The sequence below is a fragment of the Lagopus muta genome, chromosome 11, assembly GCF_023343835.1.
Source record: "Lagopus muta isolate bLagMut1 chromosome 11, bLagMut1 primary, whole genome shotgun sequence".
NCBI classification, from domain to species: Eukaryota; Metazoa; Chordata; class Aves; order Galliformes; family Phasianidae; genus Lagopus; species Lagopus muta.
Window position 1 is genome coordinate 19635387 of NC_064443.1, and position 21714 is coordinate 19657100.

The 21714-nt window shown below is 44.0% G+C and overlaps 4 protein-coding genes across 4 annotated transcripts in view; 1 reads left to right on the forward strand and 3 right to left on the reverse strand.

The window, feature by feature from the left end:
- The window catches only part of TMCC1 (transmembrane and coiled-coil domain family 1), a 105754-nt gene extending 101888 nt beyond the window's left edge, over positions 1-3866 (reverse strand). The window contains exon 1 of the mRNA XM_048957444.1: positions 3739-3866. The gene's annotated coding sequence lies outside the window, so the exon portion shown is untranslated. The remainder of the gene's footprint in view (positions 1-3738) is intronic.
- Positions 3867-4092: 226 nt separating this feature from the next.
- On the forward strand, positions 4093-17247 carry RBSN (rabenosyn, RAB effector). The gene is made up of 11 exons (XM_048957441.1): positions 4093-4368; positions 5466-5609; positions 7274-7374; positions 7982-8027; positions 8139-8300; positions 9190-9431; positions 10194-10264; positions 12061-12147; positions 12554-12656; positions 13054-13128; positions 13995-17247. Exons 1-11 carry the CDS (start codon positions 4206-4208, stop codon positions 15135-15137), a joined length of 2337 nt encoding a protein of 778 aa, XP_048813398.1. The 5' UTR covers positions 4093-4205; the 3' UTR covers positions 15138-17247.
- A 1575-nt stretch (positions 17248-18822) lies between these two features.
- Positions 18823-20157, reverse strand: MRPS25 (mitochondrial ribosomal protein S25). The gene is made up of 4 exons (XM_048957463.1): positions 19951-20157; positions 19765-19871; positions 19402-19489; positions 18823-19196 (listed from the first exon to the last, which is right to left on the reverse strand). The coding sequence occupies exons 1-4, from the start codon at positions 20082-20084 to the stop codon at positions 19004-19006; spliced, it is 522 nt and encodes a 173-aa protein (XP_048813420.1). The 5' UTR covers positions 20085-20157; the 3' UTR covers positions 18823-19003.
- Positions 20158-20476: 319 nt separating this feature from the next.
- Positions 20477-21714, reverse strand: part of NR2C2 (nuclear receptor subfamily 2 group C member 2) — a 41913-nt gene continuing 40675 nt past the window's right edge. Inside the window, exon 16 of the transcript XR_007379302.1 lies at positions 20477-21015. The gene's annotated coding sequence lies outside the window, so the exon portion shown is untranslated. The remainder of the gene's footprint in view (positions 21016-21714) is intronic.

A 21714-nucleotide genomic window follows, 5' to 3' on the forward strand; every position in this document is an offset into this window, starting at 1 on the left:
TTCTCTATTGCTTCTATAAATCTCTCTAAGAGACATCCTATAAGAGTTTCTCTGAAAGTGTTCATACTTCCATAAAGATCCAAATCCTATTAGACAGATGCAGTCGCTTAATGGGAAGTGAGTTCCTCAGAAAGTGCTAAAAATAATTTATATGCATAAATATGCAAATAGCATTTATGTTTCAAAGTGTTGAATGAAATTCCCCTTTTCAAGAATGACCTACGCAATACGGTGTTGTTATTCAAAACAATTAGTTTAGCGAAATTTAATCTCAAAGGCATAACATGCAAAAGAACACAATTAACAAACTAAAGACTCAGTGAAATGTTTGATTTGTAATAGACATCTCAGCACATTACCTTACTCATCACAACTCACTGCAGCCAGCCCTTGTTGCTGTGCTGTTTGAATTCAACATTAAGCTACTGGACTTTAATTGCTGTATTTACCACTTTAATGAGCTTTTAGAATTATCCTACTGAAAATAAGCAGTTATTGAAGCTACAGAGAAAAGCATATTAAAAAAAAAAAAAAAAAAAAAAAGTGTGCTCTTTGGTAGTCTCCCTCTTCTTTTTACTTGACTCTTACTACTTCTGAATGACAGACCAGGAGAGGGCTGAGCTTGCAGAATCGTTGGGTCGCTGGCCTCGCAGCTTTCAGGCAGTATTATGGTTTAGTAGCACTGTGTGCTGTGAAATCCACTGCAAAGAGCCCCAGCAAGTCCTCGATCGTTCTCAGACAGACTTCTTGTGCCACCTAGTGACGAACGCTTCTTCCATTCTGCACATCTCTTTTCCTGCCCCCTCCTTACTCTCATATTAGCAAGCCATACTTCTGATTAAATCAACAAAACACACACACACAACAGGAAGAAGAAAACTGAAATGCCTACAGCCACATCATCACAGGTCCTGCACCTAATTTTGTATTTTTAACTCATTTCCACTACCACTTCTCTCTACATACTTCCTCCCATCCAAGCCCAGATCTCACTGCCCTTTTCTATCTCTTCAGCTCTTGCCAACTTCCCAAAGGCACCTGTACATATGGAGGATTCCTTCACTGGCTCAGTGTGTTACAGATCACTGGCCCCAGCAGAGGTCCAAACAAAAGGGGCAGGTAACAACAAAGGGACAGGTAGTTGGTTTGACCTGAGTTTGCACCAGGCACGAGTTGTCTCAGTGCCAGAATTGAAGAATCATAGAATCATCAAGATTGGAAAAGACCTCCAAGATCATCTAGTGCAACCATGCCCACTGATCATCTCCCTCATTGCCAAATCTCTGCCTTCCTTGAACACCTCCCAGGGACAGGGTATCAACCACCTCTCTGGGCAGCCTGTTCCAGTGCCTGACCACTCTTTTGGAGAATGAATTTTTTCTTAATATCCAACCTGAATCTCCCCTGGCACAACTTGAACCTATTCCTCCTAGTCCTATCCCTATTTACATGGGAGAAGAGGCCAACCAACACCTTGCCACAACCTCCTTTCAGGGAGTTGTAGAGAGCTGCAAGGTCTCCCTTGTGCCTCCTCCTCTCCATACTGAACAATCCTAGCTCACTCAACTGTTGTGAGGTGTTCCTGACACCTCACAACTTTGTTGTCCTTCTCTGGATACACTCCAGGGCCTCCATGCCTTTCTTGCAGTGAGGGGCACAAATGGAACACAGTACCTGAGGGGTGGCCTCACCAGAGCTGCATACAGGAGGATGATTACCTCCCTGCTCCTGCTGACAACACTATTTCTTATACAAGCTGGGATGTCACTGGCTTTCTTAGCCACCTGGGCACACTGCTGGCTCACATTTACCTGAGTGTCAACCAACACCCTCAGGTCCATTTCCTCCACACAGTCTTCCAGCCACTCTGCTTCAAGCCTACAGCACTGCAGGGGGTTGTTGTGGCCAAGGTGCAGGACCCAGCAGTTGGTGTTGGTGGTCCTCATCCCATTGGCCTTAGCCCAGCCCAGCCTGTCCCAATCCCTCTGAAGGGCCTTCCTACCCCCAGGCAGATCGACACTTCCTCCCAGCTTGGTGTCATCTGCAAACTTACTAAGGGTCCACTCAATCCCACTGTCCAGGTCATCAATAAAGACATTAAAGAGGCCAGGCCCAAATACCAATCCTCAGGGAACACCACTCATGACTGGTTGCCAGCTAGATTTAACTCCATTCACTGCCACTCTCTGGACCCAGCCCTCCAGCCAGTTCTTTACCAAGCACTGTGCAAGTGAAAGGCTGCCAGCTTCTCTAGGACAACGTTTCTCTACGAAGCTGCATAAAACCCAGGGAGATCCTGCCACAGCAAGTGAACCCTGGAATACATTGAGCCTCAGGCTGGTTCCTGCTCTCTTTCTCCAAGGAGAGGAACACAAGAAGGAAAAACAGTGCCGAGTTGCTCAAGGTTCATTCTCTTCAAGCATTATACTAGCTTAACTCCACACACATGCCTATGCAATGCAATGAGAAAACCTAGGAGCTCTGTGAGATGCTTATGGAAAAAAGACTTTTCCAGATCCAGACTATTGAGCACATCCTAGCAGGTCTGTTCAACCTGTGCTTCAAATCCTTCCAGACAAATCAGGGAGAGTCTAGAAGTGTACTTTTTACATAACAGCAGCATGAAAAGCTAGCCAGGGTTGGAAGGGACCTCGAGGATCATGAATCTCCAACCCCCCTGCTGCATGCAGGGCCACCAACCTCCACATTTAATACTATACTAGGCTGACCAGTGCCCCATCCAACCTGTCAAGGGCCCCATCCAACCCCATCAAGGCCTTGAACACCTCCAGGGATGGACGGGGCATCCACAGCCTCTCTGGGCAGCTGTTCCAGCACCTCACCACTCTCTCTGTAAAGAGTTTCCCCCTGACATCCAATCTAAATCCTGTTTTACATGTCAGTAGTGCCCCTGCCACAGGCTGAGTCCAATCTAAATCTCCCCTCCCTCAACTTCAAACCATTTCCCCTTGTCCTGCAGTTATCAACCCTTTCCAGGAGTTGATTCCCCTCCTGTCTGTAGGCTCCCTTTAGGTACCAAAGGCTGCAATGAGGTCACCCCGCAGCTTCTCTTCTCCAGGCTGAACAAGCCCAGCTCCATCAGCCTGTCTTTGTAGGGGAGGTGCTGCTGCCCCCTGATCATAAATCAGTTCCATCGTAAGAGTTTGATTTCCCATTACGGTTTTGCAGGATGGTGGAATTACAAATACAAAATAGGTCAGATCCACCGGTGACGCGACAAGACGCTGAAGGCGATCGCGTAACGGCCTGCAGCTGCGCCCGCGGAGGGTCGGGCCGCTATCAGGAGCGAGGCGGTCTTCGAAGGAGCGGCCAGACGCCGGCACGGCTGCCCAGGGAGCGGCGGGGCCTCCGCCCTGCGGGCGCCCCAGGAGCGCGGAGCCGCGGCCCTGAGGGACGCTGTCTGCGGGCGGGCCGCGCCGGACTCGGTGATCTCAGGGAGCTTTTCCAACCCGGCCGATTCTCCAGTTCTAAGTGACGGCCGGACCGCGGCGATCGACGCGCAGGAATCTGCGCTGCGCTTCGGTGGCCGGGCCGTAAGGACGTGCGCCTCTGCTCCTCCCCGCGGCCGCTTCGGAACGCCTTCGCAGCCCGTCGGCCCGCCCAGCCGGAGCCCCGCCCCGAGCACGGGCGCCTCACGGCCGTGACGCCGGACCCGTTTCGCGCGTCGGTAGCGCCCCCGCCGCAGGCCGAGCCCAAGTCCCGCCCGTCCATCCGTACCTCGGCGCTCGCCCCGCCCTCCGCCGGGCTCTGCTGCTCCGGGCCGCTCGGGATCCACCGAGCGAGTGCGAACGGCGGAGACGGGGCCGCGCAGCCCCTGCCTGGAGCCAAGGCGAGGGGACAAGCCGGGGAGCGTGGGGCCGAGCCTTGGGGCTGGCGGCGGCCCCCGGCCGGGCGGGGCGGGAGCCCCTCAGCGCGAGGTGAAGCCCCGCCCCATCGTCCGCGCGGCGCCGGGCCCGGTCCGGCTCCTGAACTCCGTCCGCTCAGAGCCGTTTTGTTCGATTCAGCCGCCGCTCCGCCCCTCGTCTTCTCCCATCCTTCCTGTGGAGCCGGGCTGCGGGTTAGTCCCTCGCGTAGGCTCCGCGGCCACAGGAGGCCCGCCCCGAGGAGAGGCCGCCCCGCCCCGCTCCGCGGCGCCGCGTTTCTGAACGTCGCCGGCGATGCCGCAGCGCTGAGCTCGCGGCGCCATGGCGTCCGGCTGCGCGCCGCCGTTCGGGGACGCGGCGGAGATGCGGGAGGGCTTCTTGTGCCCGCTGTGCCTGAAGGACTTGCAGGCGTTCCAGCAGCTGCGGGCGCACTACGAGGAGGAGCACTTGGGCGAGGATAGAGACGTCAGAGGCCAGCTCCGAAGTAAGGGCCGCGGCGGTTTCCCGGCGTTCTCCCGTCCGCCGTGTCGAGTCCCGCACGGCGGAAGCCGCCGTGCCGCGGGCGCTCCGGGTTCCTGCCGGCGCTGGAACGCCGACGGAAGCCCGGGACGAGAGAGGCGCGGGGCCCCGCTGCTGTACGCAGGGCCGGGCGCTCGTCGCGTTCCTTCGCTCCAGGCGCGGCCGCTTCCTGGTCTGCAGGCCTCCGTGCCGCTCGGCCGCGGCGCTTGGTGCTGCGGGTTGCTGTTGGCTTTTGTTTGTTTTCTGGGCACGTTTTTTTACGTGAGAACTCCCGATTCGTACTGTAATGCACGTGAGTTTCCAGGCGTTAGTCGGAGGCCTTAAAGAACGGGGGAACCTCTGCTTCCTGCCAGGTACCAGCCTGGGACTTTACTACTGTGCTGTTATTGCTGTACTTAACGTCACTTAACATCATTCATAGCATTATACCTGCCACCCGGCTTTCAGCAGATGTCTAAGGGAATTAACTCTAGAAGATACTGAATGTGTTTACCAAAAGAAGTGGTGTCCTTACCTTCTGCCAACATAAAAATGTTGGAGTTTGAAGTTTTCTTTTTAACCCAGGAAACTGCTCTCCTCTCACTAGCTGTTGTACAACATAATGTGGTGATCTTTCAGTTCTTTTGAAATTGCTTGGGTGCACAGCACACTGATGTTCTTAGCTTGTGCTTCTGTGCAAAAGTACAAAGAAGGTATGGAACGTCCTTGAATCCAAAGAAAATCATTAGGAATTAAGAGCGCACATACAATCTGCCAGTGCTCTATGAAGTAGGGTCTCACAGTTTGATACAGTCCACTCTTTTATAGTGATGCCCCTGTGTGGAATGCCTAAAATTACCTGTTTGTCATTAGGACTGCAGCACTACTTTAACAGATAATAGAAAACATTTCCTGCCATTGGTGACACTGAACAATACATTGGTTCTAAACAGAGCATATTGACTTGTTGTGAAGGCAAGAGATTTGTTCCAGATGGTAAGAAGTACACCATCTTAGTTTCACAAGATGAATACTGAGAGGCGAACTGCCTGCTCTTCTTTATGTGGGCTTGTCTATTTTCAGGTCTTGTCCAGAAGGCCAAGAGAGCAAAGAAGAAATTGCTGAAACGAGAAGGAGATGACAGAACTGATTCTGGATCTCAGGAACGATATGAGTCATTCAGCTATGGTGGCATAGATCCATACATGTGGGAGCCCCAAGAGCTAGGTAGGTGAGCTTGAGAGAGATACATGGTGGAGGTAACTTTTAATTTTAATGGGGAAAAAGTGAGTATTGCTGAAGCTGTGTGGAATTGTTTGTATTACATGTGATTTACTGTAGTGTGGAGTCATGGCTTGCATATCGATCCTCTGCTGCCTGCATGCATTGTATAGGATGATGAGGAAAGTGTAGATTAGGGGTGGGGAGGGAAGATCTATAGAGCTAGGATGTAAACTATTCTCAAAAGCAGTCATTTCATTGGATCTGAGCTATGGAGTTCTTTTTGGTACATATTTCTCTCTGTGCATCCAGCTTTACCGGTTCTGCAACCATCACCATCTGGCTTCTTACAAAACAGGTGATAATCCATTATTATTCCACTGCTATTTAATGTTGCCACAGCCGTGTTAAATCTATGGCTTTTTGGTTATTCTTAAAGCAGATGTTTTGCCAGACATATAAACTATTGCTTATCCCTTAGTTCAAACTCTACCAGCTATTTCTTTGGATTTGAGGTACAGGTAATCTATCATTAAGTCATTTCACTTTAAAAAATAAGCAGCCAAATTCTGGCTGCAGGGTCAGACATTGCAGAAGTTAGCAAATATGTTGAATGAGTCTGTACTTACAGATACTGTTACTGGAAGTTGCCTTTTACTATTATAGAAATGCTGTGGTTATTTTTAGGTGGGAGGAGGCAGCACTGTCTCTGGTGGGTCCTGAAAGTTCTGCTGTGGTGCTGACAGATGAGGAATTTCGTCCTTTGGGACTGCAGAATCCAAGCTTTGCAGATAACTGTTTTTTTTTTTTTTTTTAAATAACCAGAGTGGAGAAGATGAATCTTACAGATTTTAACATGATTTGGTGGAGGGATGTAGGGGTTTCTGTAATGTCTCCACTGCAGAGATTGAATCAGGTTACTCAGAGGGGCTCTCCCCTTCCTATGAATTTGGCTACAGAGAGGTTTCTACGTATTTCATTACAACAAGGAAGTGACATTGTACAGTTAGTGTCAAAGAGCAACATCTGCTTTTGTTCTACTAGTCAGAAGAAGAAGAATTTTTGATTGTAACTCTGATTTTTTTAATATCTGGCTTATGGAAAAGATCAAAACCTAAACCCAGGTTTATTGAGAATGAATTATATATTTAAATAGATGCTGTATTGTTCTTTTGTATACTTGTGATGAGGTTTCTGCAAATCTGTGATATGATCAAGGATTTGGTTCAGACCCCTAAAGGTGAGAAGGATGATAGCAATCTGGAAGAAGCTGCTGTTGCATGGGCCTCAGATAATCATTGGACTTGCATCTTGTGTTTGTTCCAGATGTAGTAAGGAAATAACAGGGGCAGTTCTTGACAACAAGACTGGCTGGTAACACCTTACCAAATGTAACTGAGGGATAAAGATGAAAAAAAATCTGTTGCAAATGTTTTCTTTAATGTAGTCTTCTTTGCTTTACTGTAGTAGAAATAAAACACTGCTCATTGCTAGCTGGAGGCCAGCCTGCGTGCTTTATTCAGTACCGTGAGAACTTGGAATTCTAACGTGTCAAAATTTCATTTGAACCTGAAAAAATAAATGGTGGGAAAAAAAAGGAAGAGCTGCATTTTGAAAGGTGTTTAAATTCGTGTAGAACACCGAGTGACTCTGAGTTCTCTCTCCCTAAGGTGCTATGAGAAGCCATCTTTCCAGTTTCAAGAAATACCGAGCAGCCAGGATTGATCACTATGTAGTTGAAGTCAATAAGTTGTTAATCAGGTTAGAAAAGGTAATCTTGTTACTACTTAATATTCCAACCATTTAAATGTTTCTTAAATAAAAAATTCTGTTTTAGTGCAAAGGGTGCCCATTTATGTGGCAGTGCAATTGTTAAACAGTAGTAAACTGAGTCTTTTCACATCTTACTGTCCTCCCTTTATATCCTTGTGTAGTGTGTTTGGTTGTACTCTGTACTGTGGGTATGATTTCTGTTACTGTACAGTATTTTCAAGCACAACATGCTACTTCACGTGCTTTCTTCATCTTTTACTTTACAGGATTACTCCTTTTGCTTTTGTCAAGCTATTTGTTCTGTAAAATCCTCCACTTGCCAACTTGCATTTTCACTCAGACATGATAATGTTGGATGATATAAGAATTGTGTCAAAATATTCTGACTCTTGTAATTTTGGCAGTAATTGTTTATCACTTGTCTGAATCTTAATGCCAAGTTCAGACATCTTCCTATTTTATCTTTTTAAAAGACACATTTTTTAACTTGATGGGTGTGCAGGGGGTGTTGTGGGTTCTTTGTCTTTGTGCTTCTGTAAGGAGGAAAAGTTTTGTTGTTTTTTTTTTTGTGTTTTTTTTCTTTTAATGTGTTGTTTATCTTCTAGCTTACATCCTTTGACAGAGCAAACACCGAGTCAGCTAAAATAAGAGGTTGGTAAGAGCTTACCTCAGACTATATGCCTCTCTAGTTTCCCAGCTAAGGAATTAATTGAACTAACGTCTTATATTGTGTGTATTGCCTCCTCCTCCACCCGATTACAGCTATAGAGAAGTCTGTTGTGCCTTGGGTCAATGACCAGGACGTTCCATTCTGCCCAGACTGTGGCAATAAGTTCAGCATGCGAAACAGGCGTCACCACTGCCGGCTGTGTGGGTCTATAATGTGCAAGAGGTGCATGGAACTTATCAGTCTTCCCTTGGCAAGTGAGTGTGGAGGGTGGTGTTAATCTCTCCTTTCTTTATCTCACTCAGAGTGCTGAACGCATCCTGGTTGTTTTTTTTTGCAACAAAGAAACAAGCTTAATATATTCTGCCTATAGGTATGGAAAACTCCTCCTTGAAGGTGTCCTTCAATTCCATGCAGGCACTTGTGTGTAAAACAGAATAAGAATGCTTTCTCTATTCTTTGTGTTCCTTCTTTAGCGTCAGAAATTTTAGATTACCTTCAACAAAACACTGAAGTATAGCAGCGCAAACTAATGCTGTAAGTAGTGTATTCCAAAATTCTGAGTATTGCAGCTATGACAGTATTAATTTTTGGAGTCATAACTGCCAAGATTGTTGAAATATCCATACCATTTTGAAGTGTTGAGTCTTGCCCATGGCTGTCCAAATGCTGACGTGAAGGGAATTAATCCACAAGCCTTTAAGAAGCCCTTCCAACTTCACTTTCCTTATCTAGTGCATTGGAGAGGAGACTATTTTTCTGTGGAAATAAATGATGTCAATTGGGCTTTCCAGAGATTTCCAGCACAAAATAAGGATAGTATTAACATATCCACTTTTCCATGTGTTTTTTTTCATAACTGCAAGATCCAGTGTGAGAATGCTACTAGGCATAAACAAAGTGAGTGGTTTCCAGTAGTATGTTCTCTCACTGCTTTTAAAGTGAAGCAGGATCTTGCAGTGAAGACCCAAATTCGGATTTGTAGTTTTGGTTGTTATGTGTTCCTTTTGTGTCTTTCAGCAGTCTGTTCAAGCTGGTTTTCTAGTATTTTGAGTAATGCTAGCTTTTGTTGAAGTGCAATATTAGTGTTGGTGAAATCTGTTGGCTTCTCATGTCACTGTAAAATTACCCATGCATAATTTTTAGGCAAACTCACCAGTGCCAGTAAAGAGGCCTTGAGTTCTCACACCAGCCCCAACGCCTCACCTAACAGTGTGCATGGCTCCCGCCGAGGCAGCATTAGCAGTATAAGCAGTGTGAGCTCTGTTCTGGATGAGAAGGATGATGACCAAATCCGTTGCTGTCAGCACTGCAAAGATACTCTGCTGAAAAGAGAACAACAGATTGATGAGAAAGAATACACTCCAGAGATTGTGAAACTCTATGAGGTAAATCAAACTCCTTGCTTGTTCTCGCATCCAAGTTCTTTATGGCTTAATATTTTAATAGCAAAGATAAATCTGAAAGTAGCATTCAGAGGCCATATATTATTTACATCCTGTGGTGGCTTAAAACCTTGTTCTAATTTTCCTTTTTGTTCTCATCTGGAACTAATGGTTTTGAGATGTCCCTTAAACATTGTGAATAACGTCAACTGGGATTTGACAGAACCGTTCTTTTAAAATCAATTATGTGCTTGTGCTGGTGTTAGTTAGCTCTGCTAAGCTCTGTTTGTTAGGGCTCTGCTAAAACTATACAACTTCGTGTTGTAAGAACCATTTGTCCCCACTCTAGTGGCAAGCATTAAATGGAACAGCAGCGTGCGGCTGGAATTCTGTGTTCAAATATGCTTTAATAGCAGGTACTGATGTTCATTGGGAATCTTCCTGATAACCTGCAAGCCCCTCTCCCAGCCCCATGTTTAATATTAATGGGGATTTCAGTTGGTGCTTTTCTGTAAAGACAGTAAGACTGGAAGTTGTCCATCAAAACATCAGAGTTCATCTTGCAGGGGTTTGGAGACTCTGTCTCTGTTCTTGACAATGCCATCTGTGTTCCCAAGATAACCGGGCACCTTGTGATCCTGAGAAGTTCGATGGCTTTCACAGCTATTAGCTTTGACTGTGCGCAGGCATGTTGAAAGGTTTGCGTCAGCGGGTGCTTCTGTCAGCGTTCTGATACGAGTTCTGCTTTTGTGTGCATTGTTAAAGAAACTCCGACTCTGCATGGAGAAGGTTGACCAGAAGGCACCAGAATACGTAAGGATGGCAGAATCTCTGAAGTAAGCCCCACTTACTGATTTTGTTCGTGAATGTATGTGTATTTCTTCCCCTGTAAGTTTGCAAAGTAGGCAAGGAATAGGTGTGGTAAGGCTGTGGGCGTGGGTAGGTCATGAAAAAGTGTTAGGTTTTTCTGTTGTTTCAATCTAGACAAATAATTATCCAAAGCTTAAGTTAATTCACAAACTAGATTACTAAAGCAAGTCTTAAATCTGATGAGTGTCATCCCTGGGATAACTTAACTTATGACTTAGTATTAACTGAATTAATATTTTCTTGCCACAAATCTGTATTAAAAAAAGTGCTAGGATTATATTTTTATTTGTAGAATTAGAGAAATTTTGGAGTTTTACCAGTTATAACTAGCTTTTGATTTCAGTGTGCTCAGAATTTTATTGCTATATTACTCAATGTAATTAAGTAATAGGTAATGTAATTATATATAAGCCTATATATATAAGCTCATATATATAAGACCTGCTAAAAGACTTGTCATATGGGGTAAATGATGTAAGCCTGCAACGTGTGTTTAATACATGAAATGCCATGGAGTAGTGAAGACAGGAAGTAAAAACAGTACATTACTTGGCTATGAAAAAAAAGTTACACCTGGGATTTGTGGTATTGCTGACATCGATACGTTTCAAGGAATCCCCAAAGGCATAGAAGGAAGCTCTGCAGCACACGAAGATGAGGAAATTGCCCCAAAGGAGATATAAACTAGGCTCCTGTGACTTTTTATTTGGATTTTTACTACTTTAAATGCATTTTTCGTAACATCTTGCAAACTTCAAAGAGTAAGTAGTGTGTACAAATGCACATACTGGTGGGTGCTATGCTGGCTCACTTTCATTCCTCCCCGCCTAACAACATTTGATCTCCTCATGAAGAGCACTAGGATCCCATTTCAAAAGGACTGCGACAGTGTTTCTGTGCAGCCTTACCAAAAATGCAGGTGGTTTTATTTTCCCTACTTCCTGAATTTTTCTGTTGAAATAATAGAGAGGTTCCTTCCTTAATTCAGATTTCATTTAGTCGATCCAACTGCAGAAATAACTGTCTGTGTTTTGACTCTTTAGAGGCACACGATCACATACTAAGATGTGCTTGGTCCCCTGTCACTGGGCTGGCCTACAGGCGATCTTACAAGTTCTGTAGCTTTGAAGATGGAGTTACGGACTGAATTAGGAGTGCTGCTGCTGATCGTGTGGAGTCCTGGAAGGTTGCTTTTGAGAGCATGATGGTGCTTTTGTATGTGTCAGGCACAAAAGGAAGGGCAAGCTTAAAAACTCTGAAGTGCTTCCATATAAAATACTAATTTGTTTTCTTCAATAAATATGAGAATTAGTGATAGTGTCTCCACGTGGACTCAGTTGCTAGAATCTTAAATATTATGCCTACGTGGGTTTGCAGACTTCTGCTTTATGACAAACATAAGTAGAACACTTATTTTGATGTTGTAGTTGCTTATTGATCAGCGAGGCTTTTTCTACGCCTGGAAAAAAAAAAAGCAGAATAGGTGCATTTGTTGTGTATATTTATCTTAAGTATTATTGATAGAGTGAGATTCTTATACTAAAATTAATTTTTCCTGTACTTGTAAATATTCATGTTTACAGGTTGATATTTTCCACTCTGTCAGCAAGAAAGGGTTTCTAAATACATTGAGCTTAAATAAAAGCATTTTAATGGATGATTTATCCTCACATTTGTTGACATCTTCTTGGGATAGCTTTTAGTGTTGTATGTATCGTTCACTGGAGGTACGACTTACAGTGAAGTTGTGTTTATTTTGTAGTGCTGGGGAGACAACCTACAGTCTTGAACATGCTAATGACTTGAGGGTGGAGATTCAAAAAGTGTACGAACTTATAGATGCCCTGAGGTAAAGGAAGTTCACGCGCTCTCTCTTGCTATACACACACTGAATTATGTTTCTCCCTTCTTCCAATACAGCTTGTATAACTCTCCTTCTTATCCACAACTACCGGGGCTTTTGCTTCTTCATACAATCAACTTGCCTGCGCCATTGTAAAGAGCATGTTGAAAAGTAGATGCTGTTCCTGTGCACCATCAATTTCTGTTTCCTTTTCTAAGCATGCACCAAGGAAGCAAATAGAGGCATAGTTAAAATAAATGAATAAATTAATGATTACTGCTGGTAATATTTAGAATGGCTTACCTAATAGAACATCTAAAAATGTTCATTTGGTATTGTCTCCCTCTCTTTCTGTTGTATTTTCCTTGGCCCTTGTGGTTGAATGGATGAGCTTATGTTTACTTTGATTCAGTAAGAAGATTCTGAGTCTAGGCTTGCACGAAGAGCCCCAGCCTCATCCTAAAACACTACAGCTTCAGAGAATGATAAGATACTCGGCTACTCTTTTTGTTCAGGTAAATAGAGCATATGTTATGAGCTAAATTTTATGTAGTGTTCTGTTCTTTGCTGCCCATCTGTGTGACTAAAGACTTCTTTTGACAGAAGGCTTACTTCTATAGAGACTTCTGTAGCTTTCCTCCAGTCACTCTGAATATGGATAGCATAGTCAGAGCAGCATTGGCTCAGGGGCCTAAGAAAATCTGTAAGTCTTGGCTTTGTCTCTGGCAGAGCCCCAGCCTAGCTAGTAGTATAGTTACAGCAGCCATGATGTGTTCCAGCTTGGAAAGGTGACTGCAATGGAGGAGTACCTCATACTTGTCTGTGGAACATTTGTTGGTGTTTCCTTCAAGTACTTTAAAACTAGCCTGAATGCCTGCAAGCGTTCACTGTAAATATTTCAATATTTGGCAGGAAAAACTGTTTGGCCTAATGTCCCTGCCAACCAAAGATCAGTATGACGAGCTGAAGAAGAGAAGACTGCATATGGTAAGGCAGGTTAAGATCTGTATTTGTACGAGGGCCTCCTTCAAGGACTTAAATAGACACATAATTATTTACAATTCATAGCTTGTCTTGATGTGTAAGTAGCTACCTGTGTATGAGCAGCTGTCCTTAAGACTGGAGTTGCTCTTTTTTCATTTTCTGTGCAGATCATTCCATGCTTGTTTTCAGGGATTTGTGTAACAGTCACTGTAGTTCTTCCCAGAACAGAGAGACGTGTACTGAAAGCTGGACGCTTCTAGAAAGCAGCAGTGGCTTGTTTGAGGGTGTTGTTGTTCTGCCTGTACTGCAGCAAAAAGCTTTAAACTGAGTCATTTGTACAAGTGGAATTTGAAGACTTCTCCAGGTGGTTTAAAAAAATTTAAAGACGTGGATGCAGCTTCAAGAAGAGATTCTCGGGAGGAAGGACATCGCTAACTGAGAAATAAACCAGCTTGGTGTTGCAGTAGAAATTAAGAAATACGGGTAATTGCATTCCAAAGGCTAATCATATAATTGGTATTTACACTGCCCAATTACAGAAGCATCTGCTATGGGTGGATGCGGTATGGTCAGTGTCCAAATCTGCCTGAGGCATCTCTTTGAACAGCTGGATTGTGGTATCTTTTGCTCTGTATTCAGCACTGTCACTGCTCCTTCTGGACTTCAAGTTTGTACAGGCAGACGTGAATAGATTTCATTAAGAAATAATAGGTAACATTACAAAAATGAACATTTTTTGCAGAGTAACTAAAGATTGAATTGATGTTTGTGACAGCAGTATCTAAGGTACACAGCCTAATTTTTGTAAATATGAAAGTTAAAAATGGAATTTTTCAAGCTCATGTTCTCTCTGTATACGTTTGTTTTAGGCAGCTCTTGAAACGCACAGAAAACAAGATGAGAAGCAAAAAGACTTGACTTACAGATCTGCAAGTGCAGTTAATGGTGATGCAACTCTCCTTAAAAATGTAACAGTCAAGAAATCTGAAGGCTGGCTACCTACATCTAGCGCATCTCGACAGAGTGAAGTAGCAGACCCACTTCTTCAGCAGATTGACAACATCACATCCTTTATTAAGCAAGCAAAAGCAGCTAATCGACTGGATGAAGTCAGGATGTTGCAAGAAAACCTGAGGCAACTTCAGGATGAGTATGATCAACAGCAAACTCTAAAAGCTATTGAGCTTTCTAAAAAACAGGCAGAAGAGGAAGAGAAACAGAGGGAAGAACTTCAGTTCCTTTGTGAAAAAGAGTGGGAAAGAGAACACCACAAATTCACGTCTCAGCATTCAAGGACAGGCTCCCTAGATTTCAGAGAAGGCAAGCAACATCAATATGAAGCTGTGAAAGAGAATCAGAACTTGTTTGCACATGGATTGGGTTTGGATGTTAATCAAGTGAAAGGGAATCGAAGTTTTGAAACTACTGCTGTTCAGCATCTGCCAGCTAAAGAGTACTTAATCTTTCCAGTCGGACACCAGAATATTCCACAGTGTGACAAAGACCAACATCAGGCAGCCGGTCTAAACCCCTTTGAAGATGAAGCAGATACCCCTCTGTCAGAGGAAGATCCCACTAACCCATTTGCCAAAGATGTATCTCAACCGATTTCTTTCTTTAACACAGCTCTGCAAAGTGATAAAAAAGAATATAATCCATTTGAAAATGAGGAGGAAGGTGAGCAAACTAGTTCACCTAGAGCATCTGCCAGTACTTTAAATCCCTTCGAAGAGGATGAAAATCCATTTCAAAAGTCTGGGAACAATTGGAATTCTGGAAATCCATTTGAAGAAGGATCTTCTACCAATCCCTTTGAAGTGGAGGATGTCAGTGAGATCTTAAGAGAGGAGGCTATAGAGGAGGAACTGCTTCTCCAACAGATAGATAATATAAAAGCCTACATATTTGATGCCAAGCATAGTGGACGAATGGATGAGGTAGAGCTACTGACAGAGAACTTGAAAGAACTGAAGTACACGTTAGCAAAACAAAAGGAGAAATCCAAGTGTTGAAGCAGTAATCGCCTTGTAATAGTTATCTCAAGTTCACTGTTAAGAGATGAGAAGATGAAGCAGTTATAAACAGCGCTACAGATTGCAAGGAATTGGGAGAATGTTGTATTTTATTTAATACACGTTCATTTATGTATTCCCAATGTTACTCAGCCTAGAAGAAAGAAGATAAGAGGAATGCTGCTGGTCTTGAACTAAGACACACATACTAAGAAAACATACTAAGAAAAACTTACAATAACTTGTTACAACCATCTTAATACTAATTTGTCTTACAGTGAGCTTATTTTGGTCAAAAGGGTTGAGCAGTAATAGGGAACTGTCACTTTGAAATGGCTTCAGGGTTGGCTGAGCTGGCTTTTCAAGTGGAGCTTTGACTGAAGAGACAAAAGTGTTTGTAAGATTTCTGCATCTTCTAAGAATGGCACAGTGTAAGTTACAGGCCAGTCTAATTGTCCTAAGAGAGTTGCAAGAAAGTGCTGTTGAAAGGCTGCTGTTATTCTTTGAGATGCAGGATACAGGTCAATTTTGTGCAATAATACATAAAATGGATTTAAAAACTATTAGAGACTTCACTGATCTTAATACGAGTAACTTTTAAAATGTGTTTATAAGAACTCCTAGGTAGAACTGAGGTGCCACCTCGTCAGTTACTTTTAGTTTCCCAGCTGCTCTAGGCACAAACTGCAGTGTAACAGAGGGCCACACTGGCTTCAGAGCTGCGTGTGTGGGAATGAATATGTAGATGAGTATACTTTCAGAACATCAGGCTAGCATCATTTCAAGCTGTAGTATTAAGGGTGACCTTGAAATTCCTGATTATATTCAGGAACGTGCACATTCCTTTATATTCTCTGGGTTACAGAATGATCATATTTGTCTTATCTGAGACTTGAATCCTCTGTAACGTTTAAAGAACAGAAATCCTGTTTGCAATGGAGAGCTAAACTGCCACTGAACTGGAATTCTGTGAAAGCTGGGCTGTGATTGTGCCAAATATAAGTTCCTATTTTATACCTGATTCTCATCAGAAGTTACAAGAATCAGGTATGTGTGTCTTCAGTAAGCAGGTCCAGATGGGAATCTTAGTGTGGACCTCTGCCCACGGCAGTGACTACGTGAAGGCCAGCTCCTGTGGTGCAGGAGGGCTTCTGAAGATTGGTATTGTAAAATTTAGGATCGTTCAATGTTAGCAGGTATTTTGCTAAAGACAGTCTGAGCTGCATTCCCCCTCCCCCCTCCTTTGAGATGCAGATGCCCATCATCAGACATCAGCGTTTGAAAAGGTGGTTGGGAGGAGTAATTAAAAAAGGTGCATTTAATTAAAGCTGAAGTGGAGGATATCGGGCTGATCATACTCTCACACTAATAGCACTGGACTTACTGAGAAGGACAAAGTTTTGTGGAGTGGGACATCTCTTAACTATGTCTCCAGTAACATATGAATAACATAGCTGTATCTGGGACACTAATTAGTATTTCAGAAACACAAATAATTGTGCTATTTAAACAGTAGGAACTCTAGATTTGTTTTCTTTTAAATATGTTGGAGGTATGTACTTCTGTTTAAGACAAAACCAACAAACGTACCCTCAGTAACACTGATAACTGATCAGAATAACTCAGTGCAGCAACTTCAGGACAGTTGTTCTTACTGCAGCCTAAATCTGAAGTTGAAAGGTGCAGAATGGGTCGTCTGAAGAACTTCAGTTTTTTATGCCAGTACGTTTTGTTATTGCTGAGTGAAGTGCTGCTGTGTGCAAAATGGGCCAACCGTCTGTGCAGCAGAATTCTGAAAGGTTGTAAACTAGAATTCTGTGCTCTGGCGTTAGATTTACAAAGGCAGAAAAAATTATCGATAGCTAAAGTTTATCCCAAGAATTGTTCATTTAAAAATAAATAATACAAGTTATTCAAGGCAGACTAGTTTGCTATTCAAGGAGTGCTCCCTGCATTATAACCCAAAACTCCTTTTGATATCGGATGAAAAGAATATTTCAGCGGCTTCAGCTCTCACATTTAAGAAGAGTGTTTTCCTTGTTGTAACTGTCCTGCACTATTTGTATGTTCAGCCTAATTACACTAATAAAGTATCATTCTGTACCTGTAACGTGTTTTTGTGAGTAGCATACCTCATGGCCATTGACAGCGTGAACTGTGGTAGATCAGCCCACTGATACTGAAGTTCTCTCCCCTGTGAAGACCGTATGCTGTGAGGCTCCCAGGGCACAACAAAATGAAGACAACTATAAAACTAGTAACTAGCACTGACATTTTAAAATTGCATGCAGTACTTTGCATGGAAACTCTGTAAAAAAAAGGGATGAAGTAACATCTATTTTGTGCCGTATTCGCCCCTGATAATTCAAGCATCCCTTAAAAACTGGTGTGAAAAGTTGCATTCAACCATTAACTCAGAAATGTTGATAACTATTTCTAGAGTAATTTGCACATATAAGACTGACTTAATGGTGTATGCAAGTAAATACTAAAAGCAATGTAGTACTACTGGGTATTTATATGCTGTTAATAGTGTAATCACACATGGCAGAAACTACTGTGATCTAAAACTGTGTGGACAGGGGCCAGTAGCATCAGAAGATGTACAACAGTACTCGACTCCAGCACAGCAGTCTTGCTGGCTAGAATTAGCTGGAAGCTCTTAAGATCCAGTTCTCCTTTGTATGGGTTGGGGTTTTCTTTATTTAAAAAGCTACTTTTTTTTTTTTCCCCTTAAGAATAATGAAGATTGTTTTAAGGCATATGTTTGAAATATCAACTTGCCTGTTCTCCTTTGTTGATATTCTTTTCAGTGCTTCTCAAAGCTGTAACTTCTCTTGATAAATGAGACTTTAAGTGACAACCAAATCAGTTAAGGAAGAAAATTCAGCATTTAAGTTGCAGGCAGGGGTATGTTATCATTGGTCTTCCTTCAGATAGTACAAGCTGTAAAACAGCAGGAGCAATTAAAACAGGCCCAGGGCATGTTGTGCTGCTTTAAGAGAGATTCTTTGCCTAGTCTCTTATCCCAAATATGAACTTAGGCATTACAGCTGGTGAAGCACTGCCAGCAGGCTGAGGGACTTGATCCTGCAACTCCACTCAGCACTGGGAAGTACTACTACCCTACCCCACAGCTGAAGTCCTGTGTCCAGTTCTGGGCTTAGTACAAGAGAGCTATGGTCATACTGGTGAGAGTCCAAGGGCCATCTAGATAATTAAGAGATGGGAATCTCTTAGAAAGGCTGAGAGGTGAAACTGCTCAGCCTAACAAACAGAAGGCTGAGGCAGGAAGAATTTTATCAGTGTTTACCTTGAGTACAAGGATGATAGTGCCAGTGGTGCCCAATGCCAGGGCAAGAAGAAATGGGCACAAACTGGAACACAGGAGGATCCCTCTGGACATCGCTAAAAATGCCAGCTGTGAGGGTGAGTGAGCTCTGGCACAGGCTGCCCAAGAGGCTGTGGTAGTGCCCTCTCCCTCAGATCTTCAGAAGCTATCTGGGCACAGTCCTGGACAAGATGACCTCCAGAGGTCCCCTGCAACATCAGCCATCCTGTTTTTGCTATGGCCTTATACCTGCAGGCATGAGTAGGAAATAGAGCTCCAGTCATTGCTTTCTCTGTTGCTTTTACCCAGCTTTGTTTGCAAACTGGCACAACAAAAGCTGCTTTTTTTTTTTTTTTAAACTTACATTTATTTGATAATATTTTTCACAATAATTATTCTAGCTGTGGCTGTAATGAGATGGGGATGTCAGTATCACATGAACTTGCTCCCATTTCCAGGATTTGTTAACACTTGTCTCTGAAGAACCATCGTGATCATCCAGCCCTGAGGAAACACAGCTGTATGACCTGAGATTTCAGGCAGATGATTCATTTTTCAGTGAAGCTTTGTATTTTCCTCTCATCTCTTTGGGCAGTGGCACAAAGGCAGGGCAAGGAACCTGGCCTTCAATTTCACACATGCACTCTCGCAGATGATACTTCTTGGGCCCAAAAGTTGCAGGATGTGACAGTTTTTCTCTCTCTCTTTCCTCTTTTTCAAGTGTTTCTCTAGAAAAAAAGAAATCTGTTTGTTACCTGCCAACATTACCCATCTCTTCCCAGGCTACAATTAACCAGGAAGACGGATTTCCCTGGCTAAGACCAGTTCTGATGAATTTTTCTTTATTTCTGTTGACCCTAGAGGCTTCTAGGGCCTGTACTAAGATGTATGCCAGAGGGAATGAATGTTAGCTTTATATTATGAGTTACTTACTTGCTTTTGCCCAGAATTTTTTTAATGTGCTCAGTTATCTCCTTGTTGGTTTTATCCTCCACATCAACCAAAACTTGTTCTCCGCTATCTGTTAAAAAATTCACAGCAGTATAGCAGTGCATACCTTCACGGTAGCTGCAAAAAAGCACTTCAAAGAAAGATATGATGAAAAAACAGCTCCTGTTTTGCTACAGTCGATGCAGTTTTCAGCGAGGAAGGCGAAGCCGCCACGAGTGTCAGCCAACGGGTAACCGAGCGAGGGCGGCGGCGCTCACATCACGGCGCCCTTCCCCTCCCCAGCAGCGCCGACCTGGCGGCCGACGCGGAGCGGGGCAGAGCGCGGAGCGGCCCCGCGGCACCTACCGAGGTAGAAACGGAGGAAGGGCGAAGGCGTCATGTTCCTGAAAAGCATGATCTGCACCCAGGGGTTTTTGTACTGGATCTGGGGGATGTTGAAAAACACAAACTTCCTAGGAGGAAGAAAAAGAACGGCACGGTACGAGGTGGGCGGCGACGCTCCGAGAGACCCCGGCGCCCGGCCGCGCTCACCTCGCCCCCTCGCTCGGCTCCCCCGCCGTGTTGTAGTTCACGGTCATAACCTTCACGGAGCTCTTGAAAACGACGTCGCCCTGGCTGAGATACTGCAGCGTCCGCCGCACGGGGAAGCGCCCCTTCATCGGCATGGCGGCGGCCCCGCGCCGCCCGCGCCGCCGCCGGAAGTGCGGGGAAGCACCGCCCCGCAGCTGCGCGGAAGGGCGCGGCCGGGCCGGCGGCGTCCGCGCGGTCGGTGCCTCCGCGGGTGTCTTCGCCGTCGTCGCTCTCGTGAAGCTCTGCAGCGACAGAGCCGTCGCACCGGGCCGCCCGTCCGTCACCGGCGTCGCGCGGCCCGGCGGCAGGCGGGGCAGATACGCGGCAGCCCGCCGCGAGGCGCGTTGTGCGGTTAGCTGCGGTTCAGCAGATCTGCGCGACCGCGGGAAGGCAGCCCGCGTCGGAGCACGCGCCGCCCCGCCCCGCGCCGCGCCGCTCGGGCGGCCGCCCTCGTCAGGGGCAGTTGCCGGTTTCATGGATGTTTTTCTTGGAGGCACCGAGGTTTGATAACCGAAGCCAAAACTCTTTTCAGCCTTATTTCTGTGAAACGGAACGCGGAGCTCGAGGTTGCAAAGCTTCTAATAGCATCGGCAAAAAATTAAGTCGGTATCTTTGCCATAAGAATAGATGTGCTGTCCCTCAGACGTATTATACATAAAATTAAGGATATGTTTACCATTCAAAATAGAGTCCAGTTTCATTATACTTAATACAAGGGTGAAGGGAACTGAAATCCAACACTACCTTTACTTAAAACCCACGAGTAGAACAGCAGCAGGTAACAGCATCATCTCCTCCAGTACCTTCAGGAGAAACACGTAAGTCTAAAGAAGATAAATTACAACTAGGAAAAGAAGTCTTTCTCAACTTGTTACAGCAGTAGCTCCCTCAGGACAGTAAGGTTCATAGGATTTATCTTGTATATTATGGCCAGGCAAATCTCTAATAATCACTGTAGTGAATGGGAATGTCCATTTCTGTAATGCATTGGGCTCAGACATACAACGTTTAAGAAATTCAGTGAACCTAAAAATAAAAAAAAATAAATCAAGAGTACATTTATATTTGTAATTCACTTTAATCATATAAACCTCACTTAGGTAGTAGTATTAAGCCACAACAATATAAAGCCACACTTAAACAGCATTTAATAAAATGCATAAGCTAAACCATGCACTGCAATACTCTATATAAAGACAACAATGCAAATTCCTCTTCATGAACTGAAGACGCTGATTAGGTATAAAATCCATATTAAAAAAAAGACCATGCTATTTTTATAGGCTTTCACACATAGAATGTTGATTTCACAAAAGAAGCTGTGAGAAATGATAACGCCTGTGATACCTAAACCTGAAACTGAAATCTAATAGCACAAATGATACTTTTCTAAAGGGTAGTAATCAGATTTCTAGGAAGTATCCCAAAGAATTAAAAGTAGATTGTTCCTTTTACAAAATGAGCTATTTGAGTAGGAGCTCAGTTCTGCCTGCTAGGCCAAATGGACACCATGTACACAACGCGCAGTTTCTCAGGTCAACTGTTTGAACCCCAGCCACAAGTGTTTTGGGGTACAGATTAACTAAAAGAAGATTCCCACATTTTTACCTTAACTTCATTTATGATGAAACATATACTATGTAAGCAACATGTTTTTTCCTCAAAGATTTTTTTTCATTCATGAACTAAACTACTTTTAATCTACAGTTGTAGAAAATACCTTAA

Coding starts and splice junctions, on each gene's coding strand:
- RBSN (XM_048957441.1), top strand. CDS start 4,206: ATGGCGTCCGGCTGCGCGCCGCCGTTCGGGGACGCGGCGGAGATGCGG. Junction 8,301..9,189: donor TATCAGTCTTCCCTTGGCAA/GTGAGTGTGGAG, acceptor CATAATTTTTAG/GCAAACTCACCAGTGCCAGT. Junction 12,657..13,053: donor CGGCTACTCTTTTTGTTCAG/GTAAATAGAGCA, acceptor AATATTTGGCAG/GAAAAACTGTTTGGCCTAAT.
- MRPS25 (XM_048957463.1), bottom strand. CDS start 20,084: ATGCCGATGAAGGGGCGCTTCCCCGTGCGGCGGACGCTGCAGTATCTC. Junction 19,872..19,950: donor GAGCCGAGCGAGGGGGCGAG/GTGAGCGCGGCC, acceptor TCTTCCTCCTAG/GAAGTTTGTGTTTTTCAACA. Junction 19,197..19,401: donor AAAATTCTGGGCAAAAGCAA/GTAAGTAACTCA, acceptor CTTTTTTTCTAG/AGAAACACTTGAAAAAGAGG.